General features: G+C 42.0%; 1 protein-coding gene and 1 pseudogene across 1 annotated transcript in view; one reads left to right on the top strand and one right to left on the bottom strand.

Annotated features, from left to right (window-relative positions):
• Positions 1 to 12,985, bottom strand: part of LOC127235871 (transcription factor Spi-C-like) — a 48,715-nt pseudogene extending 35,730 nt beyond the window's left edge.
• The window catches only part of LOC127235576 (pyroglutamylated RF-amide peptide receptor), a 42,278-nt gene continuing 34,420 nt past the window's right edge, over positions 12,946 to 20,803 (top strand). The window contains exon 1 of the mRNA XM_051202912.1: positions 12,946 to 13,320. Within this exon, the coding sequence (XP_051058869.1) occupies positions 12,984 to 13,320 (337 nt within the window). The 5' untranslated portion in view covers positions 12,946 to 12,983. The remainder of the gene's footprint in view (positions 13,321 to 20,803) is intronic.

Below are 20,803 nucleotides of genomic sequence, written 5' to 3'. Positions count from 1 at the left end.
GTCCTTCACCCACACTCCTGCTAGTAATCACAGTAAGAAAAAGGTTTGACTCACAAAAATTGTATATAGGCAAGATCCTTGCAAAATCATTACTTTGGTCTGTTATGGATTGCCTTTTTGCGGGACAGTTGACTGTGTGTTGCTCAGTTGCTGTAGCTTCCTGTAGTCTATATTTACAGGCAGAACTATCTGCTTGCCTTTTGGACCAACCTTATGTCATCTCCTGCTTTCTCTCTTGCTTTGTCAGTTTGTATTTTTTTAAACACTTTCTTAGTAGTCAAGACAATGCGAGCTGGAATCTTAAAGAATGAATTAGCTGACCATCCCTGTGTGACCTGAAATACATTCCAGTTGAACTCTGTCTCTTACATTTTCATCTGTAAGATGACAATAGCAACATCTTTTTACACTGCAAATATCTACTACTGTCATTGTTAATAAAGGCTGACTGGCCCATGGCTAGACAGGACTTTGTGAGCAGAGAGAATGCTGGGAAGAAGGACAGCAGAGTTAGTAGACACAGAGAGAAGCAAGATGAACGTGCTGTGTTGAAAGAAGGTACTGCCATATGGCAGAGGGTAAATGGAAATATGGGTTAACTTAAAATGTAAGAGCTACTAACAAGCCTGAGCTATTGGTCAATTGTTTATAGTTAATATTAAAACTCTATGTGGTTATTTGGGAGTGGCTGCCATGACACAGAGAAACACTACTTACATAAAATGTCTGCCCTTTCCTCTCAGTATTTCTCTTTATTGAATATTTTTTCTTACTCACTCCCTTCCCTGGTGTTTATTTGCATCCATTTCTATTTCAATTAAATATTTTTATAATTACTCTTCTAAATTCTTTCTTTGGGATTTCATTAAGGCTACTCTCATTGTAATCAATGTCTACAGAAGCAGTATTTGGTGTTTTCTCGTTTCTTATATCTCTGTATTGGGACTTGCTCATCTGTCATGATCTCACTGGGTGGATTTTTTATGTACCAGCTGAATCATTTCAGTTGAGGTATTTGTAATTCTCATTTTAAATTATGTTATAGTACGGTTGTAGTTTCATTCCTATATAGATCCCCTAGGAAACAGAAGGAAAAAAAGTAGACCAAAGGGTGGATTTGTGATAGTGTTGGTATCTTCAGAGATTGAAAAATAGTACAGCTATTAAAAGTTGTATTTTTCTGTAGGAAATGCTCTTTTTCACAGGGCTCTGGTAGTCTCTATCTGTATTCATGTCCACAGTCTTCACAAAGTTTCAGACCAGGCCAGTTCAGATGTAATGGCAGGATTTTTATAAATTCAAGAACCGATTTCTTAGACTCTCCAAAGATTTGAAGATTGTTCTAAAAATGTTTGTTTTGATTATTTTTTATATACCTGAATTTGCCAATCAGTACATATTGATAGATATTTATTTTCCTTTCCTATAACAGTCATAATTGGGGGATATATTTAAGTCGCAGGTGATATATGCATTCTTTTCAAGAAGATAATATATATTTTCATATATATTTTCTTGTCTTGTATTAATTCTTAGAGCATTTCATACATAATAAATAAATTTAGGTCTAATTAGCACATTTCATGTCTCAGGAGGACTGAGGTCTCCCAAAGGAATGAAGATAATATGTAATTCCCAGAGATTTAGCTGTAGCCTGAGTTATCTGGAAAACCAAGGTAGGACCATTGTCAATTTGATGATATCTTTGGAGGCAAAAATGGAGGAATAGGAGGTGAAGTACAGCCTGAATAGCTTCAGCAGTTAAAAATCAAACAAATAAAAAGCTAGTGTAATCATGTTAGTTCAAGGTTACTTTATGGTACAAGACCTGGTAATATTTCATTCAAATACGCTGAAGGATACATTTTGAAGAGCTGGTTGAGCTGGGAGTCTGATTCCAGACATTTTAGGATTGCTAGCTAAGGCACCACAGGTATGGCTAGAAGATGTAGAAATTCATTAACTATTTTTTTTAATTCTATAATAACTAGATTTTGTCATAGTTACTTTCCAATTGCTGTGCAGACACCATGACCAAGGAAAATCATAGAAGGAAGGAGTTTATTGAGACTTCGTTTCAGAGGATTAGTTAGCAGCCACAGCTATCATGTAAGGAAATATGGCAGCAGCCAGGCAGGCACAGCACGGCACCAGGGCAGCCGCTAAGAGAGAGAGCTAACTGGGGAGTGTTGGGCCTAAAAAGGTCAGGACCAGAGGCCTTGTGGAACTTCCTGAGCCTGGCTAAATTTGGCGGCCTGTCTTTGGCCTGTAACCTCCACCTGGGAATGACTCAGCAAGGCCTGATATAAGACTGCCCCCTGCCTAGCTAACTGCTAGCTTGGTGGAATATTATTGGCCCTTTCTCTTCATGTCACTTTACCCCATCCTAAGATTCATACTCCCTACCCCAACCCTATACAAGTCCCTGCTTGATGCAATAAACTGAGATCCTGCTTACCCAGACTTCTGGCTCAGTAGTGTTTCTCCCTGTAACTGGGAAGGGGGAAGTCTGAGTCCTCAACACTTACCTTCCCACTCAGCCCCGCCCTCCTCCCAGATGGAAACCGGGGCTGGACTGGTCCTCCTCCAGATCTACCTGCCAGAGGGTCTGGCAGGGAAGTAGTGTAGGCTTTAGAAATATCAAAGCCTAACACCAGTAACACATTCATTCCAACAAGATCCGCACCTCCTAATCCTTCCCAAACAGTTCCACCAATAGGGACTAATCATTCAGGACTAGTCATAGGAGTCTATGGCATCATTCTCATTCAAACTAGTACAGAGTCTCTTTTTAAAATACAGACCAGTTTGTTTGTTTGGTTTTTGTATTATTACCAACTACTTCATGCTGTGTCTATTCACTACTATTGTCTGTTCAAGACCATGTAGGTAGCTGGAATTTAGGGGTTATGCTTAGCTGATTGTAAAGAGCCTTCTGGGCTCATGCAGGTGTTTTTTTTTTTTTTTTTTTTTTTTTTTTTCCCCTATCAGTCTTGTCCTGTGTTGTTCAAGGTCATGTAGACCATTTGGCTTCATTGGTAGCACTGAGGACATTTGCCTTTGTAAAGAACCCCTCTTTGTAAAAATGTACCCTCTTTAGATTCCATCTTTGGGTGTCTCCAGGGCCTCTCCTACTCGAAATATGGTGACTTCTAGAACACTTTAGAGAGCCGTATTATCCTTTAGACTTGGCAGCTGGAGGCAGAGTTAAAAACATTGCTTGTCCTTTTAGCTCCTTTGCCTTCAGAACAGGCTGTGGCCCTCAAGTATGGTGGCCGAACACCCAGCAGGCCTGTATCTGCAGTCTTGAAGAAGGAACTGTGGCTTCTAATTCCAGTGGTATAGCATTTAGCAAAAACAAGTGGCTTTTCATAATGAGATTTTTTTTAAAAACATTGTTTTCATGCATGTATGTTCTGCCTTCACATATGCACGTGCACTGCATGCATGCCAAGTATCCAAAGAGGCAGGAGATTACCCCCTTGCACTTAACTTACAGAAGGTTGTGAGCTTCCTGTGGCTGCTGGGAACTGAATATGGGTCCTCTGCAAGTACAGCAAATGCTCTTGCCTGCTGAGCCATCTTTCTGGCTGGCAAATAGATTTTAAAGTACATATTGTCTCTGGTAAGACTCAATTTTCTGGCAGTTAAAAGTCCATCAAACTCAGTGAAAAGTATTAGTATTTTTAAAAAGTACAAAATCACTGAGTTGTTTAATGTTAAAGGTTTTTTTGGTTGTTGTTTTTGCAAATACCATTAAGAATGGACCAGTATTTTAGGAAATCATTATTATACCTTGATCCGAGGAAATTTGGCAGCAGATTTACTCACATTTTTTTTTTTTTTTTGAAACAAGTGTTTCTCTGTGTAACAGCCCTGAAACTCACTGTGTAGATCAGGCTGGCCTAAAACTCAGGGAGACATGCCTGCCTCTACCTCCTGAGTGCTGGGATTATAGGCTTTTAATTGCCACCACCAAAAGGGGTTAATTGTCACCATGCCTGGCCTCAGACTTTTAAAAGACATATGTTTTGTTTTAGTTTGATATTAGATTAGAAATAACTTTTTACCTTACTATTTTTTATTATTGATTATCTGGGAATCTCACATCATGTCCACGATCACACTTAACTCCTAGTCTTCCCACATCCTCTCTCACCTCCCCCCTTGACGTCTCCAATCCAGTTTGTGTTGTCCATATATTGACTTGATCATGGTCAAATCCCTAGCAGCCGGACGATAGTCTTTCTCTGCATGTATCTGTGCCCGAAGCCAGAAGGCCCGTGCAATGGTCTGAACAGGGTGGGGTCAGCTCTTCTGTGTCCACACCACAGCCTGTAAGGGGGTGGAACCAGCTCACCCGCATCAGAACTGGCCCCCTTGTGAGCAGCTCTCCCTCTCTCTAGGACATTAGCATGGCTTCAGGCAGTAGCCCAGACCACAGACAATCACATGGGCTTCAGTGGTAACTCAGCTGCAGATACTAACACAGCCCTTGGCCGTATCAGGACCACTGACCCACTTGTGTTCCTCGGTGCCTGCACAAGCGGTGAGCGTCCACATGGCCTCAGATGGTCACACATGCCACTCGTGTCAGCATGGCACTCGGAGGCCGTAAAGCCCCAGTACATCACCAAGACCTCAGGCAGTGTCGCAGACTGCGTATGGTCACAGGTGGCATTGTGGGACACAGTGGTTCTTCAAGGACGTCCAATCCAGAAACTGAACCTTTCCTCATCTTGGGCCTCTGTCGCTGCCCAAAGCCAGGGTCCCCTGGCCAGATGGGCAGGTTTGGGGCTGAGTCTGCATCTTCTATTTTTCCCACCTCCCCAGCACACATCTGTTCTCTGCAGTGGCGCCAAAGCTGCCCTAGGTCACATGGCTGGGGTGGGGTTGGCTGTCCTGATCCCAATCTTTGTCCTTCTGTCTGTTTTCATTTTAGAGTAATCCTGAACTTGTAGAACAAAACTATATTTTGCCATGTTGGTTTCTTTCTGTCTTTTCTTTACAAAAGTTTTGGTGTAATATGAGTTTTTAAAGCCATAATAATCTACACATAGGGCAGGTCTGACCACCTTTTCTCCATCCAGCTACAGAATCACACTAAACTTTAAAATACAAGCTAGCAGGTTTACTCTAATGCATAATGGACATTGCCAGGACAAATTGTACACATCAGGGACTTCTACCTTACTTGAGATAATTAGTTCAGTAACTTAATAAAGCAATAAAAATATCAATGTTTTCAGGTAACCTAACCGGTTTTTCTTTTAAAATTGGGAATAGAAATTGGGAAGCAAAATAAATCTTCATTTTGGATAATGCTTACGAACGGTGAATCAATGGGCATCAAAGGGGACTTTGCAATCTAGTAGAGAAAGAATAGGAGATGCTCCTGGAGAAGGCATGCTTTCTACCTGAGTCTTATACAGGATAATAATAATAATAATAATAATAATAATAATAATAATAATAATACAAATGGGGCCTGGAGAGATAACTCAGTGGTTAAGAGAAATGGCTGCTCTTCCAGAAGTTGCAAATTCAATATTTTTAGTTTGATAGTATTTAGAATAAAAGTAACTTTTTATTTTACGATGTTTTTTTATTGATTATCTGGGCAGCCCACAACTGTCTTTTACTCGAGTTCCAGGGTATCTGACACCTGTACGCACTTGCAGGCAAAACACCAATGCACATAAAGTAAAAGTAAATAAAATTGAAAAAAATAGCAGTGAATGATTAGGTATCCTTCTGTTGCTTGGGGTCCTGCAAATCATATGTAATGTGCCTTCTGTGATTCTGGAACTTCTTTGACCGATAGGAGCCAACATCTACAAGCATAGCCTGGGAATCATGTGAAACGTACTTTGCTCAATTCTGAGCATATCTTGACTTGTGAGAGCCAAGTTCTGCAAGTAAAACCAATGAAGTATTGTGGCACACCCCTCTCATTTAAGAGCTTCATTCATTCACAAGTAGGTGTTTGGCACATTGTTTTATTCAAGAAATGTATTGGCTGGTAGACGCCAAGCTCCATTTTTTTTTTCTTTTTGATACATGGGAAAAATACAGTTTAATGTTTCAGATGTAGTATTGACTTTTCCTGTTAAGCTAGAGGACTATCCCTTTCTTCAAAGGGAAAAAAACAACAAAACAAAACCTTGCATACCCTGGCTAATGACCACAGGGGAATAGCTGCTCCCTTTTGGGACCCAGACTCAGTCTGGGAGCATTTGATGAGTGTAGGCTCCCTGGAAGCTTAGTGCCTACGGGGTTAGCATGGAGGTACCAGAAGATAGAAGTTCCAGTGAAGCTGGAGCAGGTGACCTGAGGCTCATCTCAGGCACATAAAGCCAAATATAGGAAAGAGGAAGAAACACGCATGTGCACACAAAGGACATCTTAAGCATAAAGGGACAGAAAATTCCAGAGGTTCACCCTGAAGGTGAGTCCATAACACGGTGAATACAGAATAAAGATATCTGGCCAGGATGGGGCAGAAGGCCTAATGGGTGTTGGTATTTTCTTATTCTGCCCTCCCTTTGGCTCTTTCCTCTCTTGCTCTCCGTGAAGAGTATGCACACAAGAATGTAGATGCAAAGATATGTCAAGTTACTGCAAGGTAGTGCAGAGTGCGCTTGGTATCACACGAGTACATCAGTGGGCGACATTGGATAAGGCTAAGGGATCATTGTGCTAATCTATGTTCTAGACAAAGGAAAATTTCTAAATTCTTCAGTTCAATCAGCCTTTTCTGAGGGACTCTGTCTTGTCTAGGTGATTGACAGGCCTATTTGATTTGACTCTTGCAGGTAAGGTCCAAGGCTCCTGGAGTTAGGTGTAGATAGTTTTTTGTTTGTTTCCTGGTCCTTTCCATTCCTTCCCTTCCCTTTCTTTTCATTTTCTTTCCTTTTCTTTTCTACCAATGCTCTTCTAGGCTGTTCAGGTGTCACATCTCTTTCCAGGACCAGAAAGGACTAAGGTCCCATTCCTCCTCTGACCAGTAATTAGGATTCTGCTGTTTCAGTCCTTGAATATGGAGAAGGGGCCTATCCCCATGCCCTCCAATCGTGATAATATCCAACCAGCTAGTAAGCTACATTTTCACCAAATCTTCATGTACTGGTCAGCATTCAGAACAGAGACTGATTCTTGTATGGGAAACAGGTATCCTTTCTCTTACTAAGTCCATTCATACTCTGCTTTCTTTATGACACATTTACGCTTTTGTCTTGGTTAGATTCTGAGAACACACCTTTTATGCCTGCTCATCGAACTATATTGATAGATACTGACAAGGTTAGAGACTGGCAAACATTTTCTGTAAAGAATCAAATAGGAAATATTTTCTGCTTTGGGGCTCTTTCACAAACAAGAAATTAATATACAATTATTGTAGAAAAAGAGGTGTAGACAGTGTATGAAATTAATGATTAGGGTTTATTCTAATAAAACTTCAATTTTTTTATAGATATTGAATCTTGAATTTTATGAGACAACAGAGAGAAATTGGGCCCCACACTCCCAAAGTTCAATGGAATCTTAGATATTTCTGGGAATATAACAAGATTTGATTTTTATATCATCCTGATATAGGCAAGGAAGCTGAGGATGCATCTTGGCAGCTGTTTTCCGATGGTCATGATGCTCTCTTGTGGGTAGCCTGGGAACTGCAGTTAAGTCCTCTTCACAGTACTTAACTCAAGTGCTGAGAGAACTTCCTCAGTTGCTACACATGCACACTAACAAGGGCTTTCCATACTCAGAAGAACTTCCTTCCTCCCTCCCTTCCTTTCTCCCTTCTTCCCTCCCTTCCTCCCTCCCTTCCTTCCTCCCTCCTCCCCTCCCTCCCTTCCTTTTGATATTATTATTATTATTATTATTATTATTATTATTGAGACAGGGTTTCTCTGCAGAGCTTTAGCTGTCCTGGAACAAGCTTTGTACACCATGGTGAACTCGAATTCAGAGATCCACCTGCCTCTGCCTCTGTTCTGAGATCAAAAGCTTGTGCTACCATTCCTGTTGCTAGCTTTATTTAGAATTTTATTTGCATTGTGCACTTATATGCATTGCATATTTAATTGCATTTGCATTATTTGCATTACAAGTCTTATTTTATAATAGCTGTCTCAGAGTCTTCATAGTTACCCACCTTGGCTCAGCTGTCTGGAGTATGTTGTCATTTTGCCAAGTGAACTTCTGCTTAAAGTGTCTGCCTCTCATCTGAATTCTTCCCTTAAAGAAGACAAGAAAGGAGAAAAAACTGAAGGGACACTAGTCCGCTCCAGCATATGGCTCTGGCAGGCCTTGCCCTTCTCCCAGATTCTCTCTGTCTTGCTAAATCTCATAGATTATATTCCTAAAGCTATCCCCAATGGTCTATTCCTGTACCTGGCCACTTCCATCTCTGAGTCTAACTATCAAGGTCTAACTCTGAGTATTGGAATTCAGTAATCAGAAGCCCCTTTGGCTCACCTAATTAACGTGGGTTTCCCATTTTATTTGCCTATGTCTCCTCTCTATCCAGAGGCAGTCCTTTGTCCTCCAGGACAAATACCATTGCTGCCTTCCCTTTGTTTCCTTACCCTTCTCTCCCATCCTCTATCTCCTGTCTTTATCTCTTATCCTCTGCTCTTTGTCCCTCTCTGGCAAATACATTTCATTTGTGCTGGATCCCATTGAATAAATCTTCTTCTCCTCTTCACCATTATTTGGCTCATTTAGTTGTTTTGTTTAGAAAGAGTGGTTGAACCTGGCTTGTTGGGACATAGGCCATGACCCCAAATCTAGTAACACCATAAAAACTTCTGAAAGTCAAGGTCAATAAAGTTTTAAAGTAATAAAGAGATGATATCACACCTGCAGGAAGATCAATCTAAGTAACAATAGATTTCACCTTAGAGACTGCAGAAACCAGAATGAGGTAAGAAAGTGTTTCAAGCTAATATAGTCAAGAAATACCATGGGAGGCCTCACCCTCCCTGAGGAGTGCATGGGGGGGGTAGAATGGGGGGATTGGCAGGGAGAATGGGAGGACAGGAGGGAGGGGGAACTGGGGTTGGTATGTAAAATAAAATTGTTACTAATTTAAATAAAAATTAATTGAAACAGAAAAGAAAGAGTGTGAATGGGTCAGAGTGATCCCTCTGAGTTTTACTTAAAAAAAAGAAAGAAAGAAACAGAGGAAGAGAGGAAGAGAGAAAGAGAGGAAGAAAGCTTTTCAAATGCTGGGGGAAAATATTTAAAACATTCCAACCCAGACATAGTCAGTGAAAATGTCCTTCAGAAACAAAGGGGAAATTTGGGACATTCCTTAGCAAAGAGAAATGGAGTGATTTTGTTTCTAGCACTATTAAAACAGACAGCAAAGGAATGTATCCTAAACACAAATAAAATAATAAGAAAGAAAATTATCTAGGGCCAACAGCATGGCTCAGTGGATAGAAGCAAAGGCTTAATGACCCGAGTCTGATCCCCACACTGATTCCACAAGGTGGACAGAGAGAAAGGACTCTTGAAAGTTGTTCACCTCCGTGTGTGTGTGTGTGTGTGTGTGTGTGTGTGTGTGTACATTGAGTGTACATGTGTGTTTGCATATGTGGGTGTGCATGTATACATTGCCTGAGTGTATTTAAAAAGAAAGAAATTATTCAATAAGAAATGCTGGCATGAAAAGAAAGAACAATAGAAATAAATAACAAGGGAGACTCCTGGCTACTAGGGACTGTGCACAGGGGAGGCTGTCCAGGCAGACCAGCCCATCCAGAGTCTGCCTGCATCCTAGTCCCACCTCCACAAACTGGAGGGGGGTAAGTGTGGGCCTGTTTCTGGCCTGACTTCCAGGGCCCTGCTTGGAACCTCCTGAGGCCTGAATTCAATGAGAATGAAGACACAACATACCCAAACTTATGGGACACTATGAAAGCTGTGCTAAGAGGAAAGTTCACAGTGCTAAGTGTTCACATGAAGAAACTGGAGAATAGTCACACTAGAGAATTAACAGCACACCTGAAAGCTCTAGAACAAAGAGAAGCAAACTCACCCCAGAGGAGTAGACACCAGGAAATAATCAATTAGAGGGTTGAAATCAATAAGGTAGAAACTAGGGAAACAATACAAAGAATCAATGTAACCAAGAGTTTGTTCTTTGAGAAAGTCAACAATATAGACAAACCTTTATCCAAACTGACCAAAAGACACAAATCAGAAATGAAAAGGGGGGACATAACAACAGGCATTGAGGAAATTCAGAAAATCTTCCAATCATACTTTGAAAACTTGTACTTCACAAAATTTGAAAATTTAATGGAAAACGACAGTTTTCTGGATAGATATCACTTATAAAAGTTAAATCAAGAAGTTCTAGTTAAAGCAATAAGACAATAAAAGAAGATAAAGGGAATACAAATTGGAAAGTAAGAAGGTAAACTCTCACTATTTGCAGATGATATGATAGTTTACATAAGTGACCTTAAAAACTCTACCAGGGAACTCCTACAGCTGATAAACACCTTTAGCAAAGTGGCAGTATACAAGATTAACTTAAAAAAATAAGTAGCTACTATGTTTAGACAATTAAGGGGCTGAAAGAGAAATCAGAGAAACATCATCCTTTACAATAGCCACAAACAACATAAAATATCTTGGGGTAACATTAACCAAAGAACTTTGAGTCTTTAAAGAAAGAAATTAAAGAAGATACCAGAAAATGGAAAGATCCCCATGTCAAATGAAGAATAGATGGTCATTTCTAAATGGCTGTAGAATAAACACTTGACAGTTATATTTGGAGAAAGCTAAAGCTAAAATTTTTACACTTGGCTGAAATTGGTAACTGACACCAGCATACTGTGGTAAGTTATGAGTAAATAATATAATAGATATAACTACTGATGTGCTTTTGGGTCCTCCATATAGTTCCACTGGAAAGGTACCCCAACTTCAACACCCAACCACCCCATTCAACTTTCAAAAGTCAGATAAACACTCCAATTTCTTAAATGGCAGTTAGGGTCATAGGGGAGAAGGATGAGAGCAGAGCATGGAAATCATGGCAGGGCCCAAAAGCAGCAATTCCAGCCAGGAGCTTGGGTTCCTTATCATTTGTATGAGCATCGTGTCTGGAGGCTTTATGTGAGGGGGTCTGGACCAGAACAACAGTCCAGATACCAGCTCCTTCCACTGAAAAGCCTTGGAACTAGATCTCTGGGTTTTCATGGGAGAAACAGTTTGCATCCTCAACTTTGGGCCATTTCTTAAATGCTTTTAGGGTGTGGTTGTGTGTGGTTGTGTGTGTGTGTGTGTGTGTGTGTGTGTGTGTGTGTGTGTGTGTATTACAGTAGCATCGGTAGCATTAACGTTTTTCTTTCAAAGTATGAGTACCTGAGATTCCTTTAAGGCTCTTCTTTTTGTGAGGCTAAGAACTCCAAGTGATGCCCCTGATTTCACTGGAATGGATTCACCCCAAAATGTATAAAACATAGTGACCACAAGCACTTGGTATGAGAGGGGTTTATTTCAGCTTATAGCTCTCAGGTCACATTCCATCACTGAGGGAGGTCAAGGACAGGACCTGAAGCCAGGAACTGATACAAAGGCATGGAGGAGTACTGCTTACTGGCTTGCTCTCTCATGGCTTTCTTGGCTTCCTTCCTTCCTTCCTTTTTTCTTTTTCTTTTCTTGGTAAATCAGTGCATTTGTTGGGCTTTCAGATCATGGGTAACCCCAAAACAACCTGTCTTAGTCAATGTTCTATTGCTGTCAAGAGACACCATGACCATGGCAACTCTTTTGAGACAAGGTTTCTCTGTGTAACAGCCTTCCCTGTCCTAGACCTCTCTTTGTAGACAAGGGTGGCCTCAAATTCATAGAGACATACCTGCCTTTGCCTCTGGATAGCTGGGATTAAAGGTATATACCATCATGCCCAGCTTGTCTTTTGTCTTGTTTTGTTTTTTGTTGCTGGAGGTTTCTTCCAGCCGGGTTCCGCAGCCACCTTGCCCCAAGTGAACACACAGACACTATATTAATTATTAAAATTAACCCACTTCTGTAAACCTATATATTGCCATATGGTCTTTGCTTATCAGAGAATGCTTGGACCTGTAAACTCTCCCTGGCATCTCTCCTGGCAGCCTCTCAACCCCCCTTTCCCAGAATCCTCCTCATCTCCTAGTCCCATCTATCTTCCTGCCTCTACTGGCTATTGGCCATCAGCTTGCTTATACCATGCAGAATGACACGCCTGTGGTGGCACTGCCCACACAGAGCTGGGGCCTCCCATATAAGTCATTAATCAATACAATACCACTCAGACTTGCTTATAGGCCAACTGATGGGCACATTTTCTCAACAGTAGTTTTCTCTTCTCTGATGACTTTGCCTTGTGTCAGGCTGATTAAAAAAAAAAAATGCCGGACAACATGATACGCGACAGAGAAAGAAAACTGAGTGAATGCCTGAGACCCCACATCACTTTTATGACTGCTGCCTCTCTACTGCAATTATTATTTCAATACAGAAAATGCTTAATCCCATTTTTGCCACGGGTAGTTATGGCCAATCCATGTCTGTACAAGAGGAGAACAAAGAGGCTTTCATAACCTCTACATCAGGGATCAGGGTGACACTTGACAAGGAAGGATGCTGGATGATGGTTGCTTTGCGAAGGAGACAGCCCTCTAGGGGCTAAGGAGTATGCAGAGGGGCGGGGTTCGGCTCCACTAAGAGCCAGAAAACTGGGGAGTAAGAGGCACTGCGCCTCACGTGGCTCTGTGAGGTTTCAGCAGTTTCTGAGGACCCCAGCACCTCGCTGGGAACTTTCCTAGAATTGCTAACTGTTTGGCGGGCAGCGCTGACTTTTCCTTGGTCGCCTCCAGCTTCTCTTGTGGGACTCGCACCTCAGTATAGCTTCTCTCCTGTTGCTCCCCGGCCTCGGGTAGCCCCACGCCGCGGTCACCGCGTCTGTGGAGCCCAGCATGCCGTGGAACTTGACCGCAGAGCAGCTCTCAGCATTGCTTCGGCTGCACAACCTGACGCGCTCTCAATTCATCGCGCGCTATGGGCTGAGGCCACTGGTGCTCAACCCGCAGCTGCCCCCGCGCGCCAGGCTGGCCCTCCTGCTTGTCGGCCTGCTCATCTTCGCCCTGGCGCTCTTCGGCAACGCCCTGGTGGTCTACGTGGTGACCCGCAGCAAAGCCATGCGCACAGTCACCAACATCTTCATCTGCTCCCTGGCGCTCAGCGACCTGCTCATCGTTTTCTTCTGCATCCCGGTCACCATGCTTCAGAACGTCTCAGACACCTGGCTCGGGGGTAAGGAGTTCCTGCTCCCCTTTCTGGCTGTGTTTTGTTTGTTTGTTTCTTCGTCAAGGAAACCCTGAATTCTCAGAACTTCCCTGCTGGGATTACTTGCAGAAAAGGCATTTGTTGCTTCTGTTGGGGGCAGCATCCCTTCTTGTCCCGTAGATAAATTGTTTGCGGTAAGACAAGTACAGTCCAAGGGATAACTCTTTACTCATTTCACACACAGTTTAAAACAAACCATAAAAATTTTAGAACAATTTTTCAAATAATTGAAAAATTCCAAAGGCAAATGATTTTTTTCTCCTTGCCTCCAACTTGCAAGTTTCCTTTCCTGTTGGTTATGTGGTTTCCAGAAGATGCTTGCATGCATTTGCTAATACACAGACTTAAAACCGTTCACAACAAATCTACACTGCATAAAAAAGGCATTGTCTTAGTTCTTTCTTACATTTGTACTCAAGGACTTACAAAGGGAGAAGGAACAGCAGACACATCCCCTCTTGACTTAAAGAACGGATGAGATTGCCCTTCTTCAGATCAAGGGGTAGAGATGGCAAAGAAACCATAAAGACAGACATCAATGAGATATATCGGAGCAGAGTTTGGGGTTAGGGCAGTAGGACACTGGGTCCTCCAAAGATCTTTAACAATCTTCTCCCTGTTGCTTCCAGGCCACCTTGGACAGGAAATACTAATTCTGCTTTGCTTTCGTGAGTGGCGGGATCTTGAGGGTGCCTTAAATTTCTCAGAAAGTGGTTGCCAGTGCATGAGAAGTGGATCATTATGACCTCTCATACTGCCATTTCTGCCCCTAGACTAAGTTCTTCAAACACAAGGAGCCCGTTTAAATCTCTCCGTGCCTACCCCTAGTGGGTACCAGAAAATACTTTCAGCAGTGCTGATTTTCATTACTGTGAGTTGCATTTATTGTTGGGGATGAGGAAAATAACTTGCTGTCGTTTCACCTATGATGTATTTTCTAAAAGGCATCAAATAATGAGTACATAGCATTGACTTGAAAGATTCCCGGGTCTAGATCTCTGTAAATTGATTATAATAAGTTCTGATAAAAAACAATTGCATTGGGCATCCTACTGTCCACTACAGCTAATTACAACAGATTAATAGGAGAAATTGGGGTTGTCAAATAGAATGTAAATAGAATGTGCTTTTCGAGAAGAAGTTATAGAGTCACGCCCTTTTCTGCTCAGACACATATTTAGGAGCATATTCGTTCTACTGGGTAGTTACATTGTCATTGTGACAAATACAAGCAGTGAATACAAGCAGCAATAATCTTTGCTGACTAATGAAGGACCAGTTACTACTTTGCCTCTAACGTCAGCTAACTGAACATGTCTGGGTCGTCGTTTTTAAATAATATGTTAAAGTTTGAAGAAGTTTGCAAGAAAACTGAGACAGATCTGCTTCAAGTGCCATAGGGGGATGATGCTCAGGAAGACCACAGAGTCTCCCCCAAGAGGTCACAGGTAGGCACAGCAGAGCTCTCTCAACTCTGGGGAGGACATGTCACTTTAGCATCTAAATACTAACCAAAGGTCATATGCTACTCTTACTTTTATAGGGATGGTAAAAGAATAAAGTATGTTCACAAAAGTGGTTTGGAAAGGGTGATAATTCCAGGTATGGCGTCACACACCTTTAATCCCAGGACTGAGGGAGGTAGAGAGGCAGGAAGATTTTATGTTTCTGGCCAGTCTGAGTGGCATGGTGAAACTCTGTCTCAAAAAGCAGAAACAAAACAAAGTGCCCATGTCATGGAAGTACCAGTTATTAAGAAGTGTTTAATTATAAGTGGTCTCTCCTTATTTATCTAGGACAAGACTTATGGGACAAATAATATTCCATATATTGAGTGATCAACAAGAAAACTTGCAAGTATGAGAAATGGCCTACAGAGGGACTGGCCAAGGATATGAAAGAGAAGTAACTTGCATATTATAGGTTGCACAATATTGCAAAATTCCTTTGTATAAATTAACAAAAGACAGTCAAAGGTAATAAGAGTGAAAAATTCTTAATTCATTCATTTGATAAAGTGATCGAGAATCTGCTATATGGCAAACTATATTTCCTTGATAATATAAAAACAAATAAAGCTCACTTAGACCATTGTGGGGGCCTCAGACAATAGATTATACCCCAAGTGAACTAAGACAGTAGTTAGTATTTAGAAGATCTAGTCTGCTCTTGGAGCACGGGGGGGGGGGGGTTGGGAAGGCTTTCCTTGGCTATGTTGTTTGAGCTGTGTCTTGAAGAATGATTTGGATTGTTTTCCAGAGAGGAGGATGGGCTATGCTGTAGGAACATGGTCATTCCACAGTGTAGGGAGAGAATGGTCTGATGTTTTAAGAACACCATATGAGGCATTTCAGGAATACACAGCTTATATGTGGGGGAAACGTAGGAAATAGGAAAAGAAGGCTACAGTAACTGGGGAGAAAATAGGTTATGCAAAAGCCTAAATTATAAAAACCTCTCAAATGCCTCCAGGGATGAAGTGAGATAGATAGAGGGAGGCTGCTTCCTGGAAGGGCAATATAGTCTATTTTGGAGTGTAATCACCATTACCATTTCTCCTCTTCTCTTCTTCCCCAAGAGAAGCCATGAACATACATTTTCATGATACTGGCATCTACTAGCTCAAATTTAAGGAGCAAAATGCATTTGGGTAAAACAAGCCACCTGTATAGCCTTGGTTATACATAAGCCATACACTTGAAGTTATGAATTTTCTAAGACTCTTCTAGACATTTTTGACAGCAGTAGTCTGTGATTGGCTGTCTGTCCTTCAAGTTTAGTTTTTGCCTATCCTAATTTGCTTTCCATTGCTGGGATGAAACACCATGACCAAAAGCAACTTGGGGAGGAGAGGATTTGTCTTATATATATGAGTCACAAGTCAGCATAAAGGGTAGTCAGGACAAGAACTCAAGGCAAGAGCTTGGAGGAAGGAACGGAAGCAGAGAGCATATAGGTTCGTTTGCTAGTAGGTGGTTCCTTGTTCCCTTATATGACCTAAGAGCATCTTCTCAGGGTGCCACCACCCCAAGGTCGATCCCTCACATCGGTCTAATAAAGAAGATGCCTCAGGCTTGCCTGCAGGCAATATGATGGAAGCATTTTCTCAATCAAGGTTTCTTCATCCCAGACAGCTTTTGCTTATGTCAAGGTGACAAAGAACTTCCATGTGCCCCCGGAAGTTTGGCAAACACCCCTGTAAGCAGTTATTCTCAGACCTGCCTGCATAGAGACTCTCATTTTGGGCTCCTGGATGTTGCCTGTGCCAGCCGAAGTCCAGACAGTAACTCTCAACTGAGATCCAGCTTGCTCTGACCTTTGGAACATTTGGTACCAAACAGGTACCCAGGGATTGTGCCAGGATGTCTTGTTGGGGGCCTAAAATTATCCCTAGTTGGGGAGTATTTGCACCATAGAAATCAACAGCTACAAATTAGGCCTGCAGAACAGAGTGCCAAAGAAATGAAAACATCAAGCTGCCTCTTCTATCACAACCACTGAGCAAAGACAATGTGTCTTTTGGTGCCACCAATGACCACTGAGTCAGTATATCTATAAATATGAGTTTATTTGCATTCCTTAAATGATGCATTTGATTTGCAGCAGTTACAATTACTGTTCAGTAGAAGGTGAGCTGGTATGCAATCCTCTTTATCAATTTGCTTCCCTAGCTGTTGTCTTTGTGGATGGACTGCTAAGAAGGGGAAGGAAGTGTTCAAGGAAGAGATAGGAGAAGGGGGATTTGTGGTGGTCTGGGCTCCCCGGTGCACAGTGCTGGGAAGTAAGGAGCAGGACTCAGAAGAGAATGTTCAGAGCCTGATGCAGTGAGTCTGGGAACAAGGCTAGGTTTAGGAGATAGAGAGATAACTATGGGAAATAAATGCTGAAGGTACAGTGAGACTGTTTTGAAGATCTTCCAGAATGAAATGGAAAATCAGCTGTGATTCTAGTTACATTAGATTCTGGACACTGATGAACTAAGATGGATCTGGACTTGTTTGTACTGGGAAAAGAGAGCACAGCACAGCTTTCATTTGCTGCAGAGGCAGCGGCAGGACCTAGGGAAGTGTAATGGAGCAGGCTGTGAGGGCTCTGCTGGGGCTGGCACGGCTCTGGTAATTAATACGTGCAAGGCTCCTGTGGCTTTCCAAATCACCCCAGACTGTAGGGATAATGTTGACACACCAGATCAGCCTAAAGTGACCCCGTTGATTGTTACCCTGCCTTTTAATTCAACAAGTCACTGGTGACAACACCGTCTCCTTTCCTTATGAGCACACACCATCATTTTTCTGTGATCGCCCTTGCTGTCTGATTCTTGGCCTGGAAAGGAGATCAAATCTTCTCACTTTGGCCACCAGGTCCAGGGGTCCTGTGACACAATGGTGTTGATTACTTTTCCCCACAGTGCGTAGATTTTCTCCATCTGGACAGTCACAGGCCATGCTGTGCACTTCAGAGCAGAGGAGATAGATGACGAGGGTGGCAAGAACAGTCGTGCACAGAGAGCTTACCACGTTCTAGGTGCATTATCTTCATTTCACAGGCGAGAAAAGGATGCTCAATTGCACCATCTTATCAATTATATGTTCTGCGTAATGAGCCACTCAGGAGGGCGAGAAATGAAACCACTGCTCATATCCTGCAAGGCAGCACTGTCATCCTGGCCCAGCTAGGGGTTCATATACTGGTCTCTCTGGTATCACTACCCAGACTACATTCAACTAGTGACCTGCTAGGCACTCATTACATTAGATGTCCTAAGCAAGGGACAAGCCATCTGTGCTCCAAGTGGTTTGTTTCCTCCATCAGGTGAGCCCAGAGACCTTTTCATGGAGATACTTCAAGGAGGCTAGCATAAGGGTTTTCACAGTGTCTTGCATCCCAGAACTAGAAGTTTTATAGTGTCATCCTGTGACAAAGAAAGTCATATTGCTGCTGCAGATTCAGAGATCTGAAAAACCTGCCTCTTCATGAGAAAGGTAGACAAATCTACAGAGGAAGAGTGGAATTTGGAGCCTGCTATTCCTTTGTCTGTAGCTAATGGTCTATGCTTGCTCAGAAGGGAAGTGCTGATGCCAGGATTTGAACGTGAAGAGTCTGTTTCATTGAGGTTTTAACCACAGTGGCTTTACTAGAAAGCTCTCTGACCTTAGTGAAATGTGCTTGGTCAGCTGCTGCAAAGCTGTCTGTAACTGCTCCACCTCTTGCAGTCAAGTGCTAGCTGTGGACCTAGAGTGTTATGAGTAAGGTTTTTTCCCTGCCTGCCTAGACCCACAGCTGCGCCAGCCCCAAATAACACACAGAGATGCTGTATTTGATATAAAGCTGTAGGCCAGTTACTGGTTTCTTTTCTGCTGGCTCTGTCTTAAATATTAACCCATTTCTGTTAATCTAAATATTTCCACGTGGTCTCATCTTACTGGAGAGAGGGCCCGGACATCTGTTCTCTCCAGTCTCTACATCTTGAATCTCATCCCTACTACTTCCTCTCTCTTCCTAGTCTCCTAGTCCCGCCTATCTTGCTTTCTCATTGGCCAACAGTGCTTTATCCATTAACCAATGCGAGAAACATGTTTACATAATGACATCTCCCATTACTAGAGGACACATTTCTGAAATGAAAAATTATTCTTAGGGGCCTTCATGAAATGGCTTTCTGTTGACTAGCTTCTCTTGGCCCTGCTCAGACAGGGATCCCAGCATTTGCTCATGTCTGTGTCACTGTATGTTAACACAGATGTAGAGGTAACTATGTGCTACTCAGTATATGATACTTTGCTTTTAAGTGTTTCATTACTGCAACATCTAGAAACAATAAAGGCTTTATTTTTTAATGGTGGGCATTTTATCAGATTAAAAGCTAATTTGAGTATCACCGTGAGCCCTATGCAAGCAGTGATTTCCTCAGTAGGTTCTGAGGAAGAAACGTAGGTAGAGTTTGAGACTTTCTTAACAATAAAGTAACAAAGCCTTGGAAACTAGCAATGGCCACTGTTTAAAAAAAAATCACTATTTAATGAAATAAAATAAAACTCCGGTTAAATTTATAGTACAGTACAATCACAAAGTATAATGAGTTGGCAGGATGCTGGCAAGGAGCTGACTGATTTAGGGAACACATTCAAAATTCCAATTAAACTTACAATTTTAGTATTGAGGAAATAACACATCTGGATGATTGTATGACCTTGCTTCTCTAGCTTGCATTCCACTCCCCAACCCCAGCGTATAAGGATCTTGAGGTCAGAAGCAGGTCTGTTTAATCTAAAAAGCCCATTGAACAGTTCTTAGCATAGACCCTAGAAGCTTGTTCAAATGAATTAATTAGCATCACTTTCTATTATAATCACATTTGAAGCTTTCATGGGATCAGTATTCATTCCTGTGACGGCATATGAAATTGCACCTACATTTCCTGTATTTTGTACAGGCTTTATTAGGTTGTGAGGAACAAAAATTCAATTTGCTTCCAGTAATTGATGCCATTGGATGACTTATTTTGTGGCAGTCATGAAGGAGGCCAGTGCCTTTTGAATATAAGACAAGAAGAAGATATCTGTCATGGAAACTGAAGTATAACTCAGGGTAGCAGCTTCATGAAGCTCAGCAGAAAGAATTCACTATCTCTAGGCTCAGCTGTCAATGCAACTTTTGCCCTTCTCTAGAGTGAACCGAGGACTACTCATTAAAGTTGATTGCTTTTTATCGCCAATTTCTACCCTTTTGATTTATTCTGTTTTGTTAAATTCCCTAGCTTCTGCTTTCCCTTTTATTCTTGGAAGGGTGAGTAAATCTTTGTCCTCAAGAATGTGCTAAACCACAATTTAAATTCAACTAAATGTGGTTCAATGAGCAACTATGTAAATTGATTGTACTGTTTAATTATTTATTGAAAGGACATTTGCAGGGCCTTCAATTAGTTTCCTACCAAAATCTCTTTTTAATAACACAATTACTTTTATTGATTCCTTGGGAATTTCACATCATGCACCCCAGTCCTACTCAACTCCCATTCCCTCCATATCTGCCCCTCGGCCCTGCAGTGTCCTTCCATAAAGAAAACCCCAATTTACTTAAAAACAAAATAAACAAAATCCCCACCTCAGTCCTCCATCTTTCCCATCTCTCCAACCCCTGTTCATTTGTCCTAGTGGAATTGGGAGCTGCAGTATGTCACGAGGTACATACACCCTTCTGTCCAGTCAGCTCCACCAGCAAATGTTCATTGTAACGAGTCATTGGTCTGGTTCAAGGCCTTTGACCTCTGGCACACTAGCATCACCAGACCCTTACCAAAACTCCTTTCAGAGATCCTACAGTGTGGTTCCACAGCACCAGTCCCTTCAGGACCTCCAGCAGGTCATAGGTGGGGTAGATGTTAGGGTGGGCCAACCCAAGGCCCAGGATGTGGGTCTGATGGTAGTTGAGCTTCTCAGTTCAGGCCACT

The sequence above is a fragment of the Phodopus roborovskii genome, unplaced genomic scaffold (genome assembly GCF_943737965.1).
Source record: "Phodopus roborovskii unplaced genomic scaffold, PHOROB, whole genome shotgun sequence".
In the NCBI taxonomy this organism is placed as follows: domain Eukaryota; kingdom Metazoa; phylum Chordata; class Mammalia; order Rodentia; family Cricetidae; genus Phodopus; species Phodopus roborovskii.
Note: the sequence above shows the minus strand (reverse complement) of the source record. Positions and strands in the feature narration are given on the sequence as shown.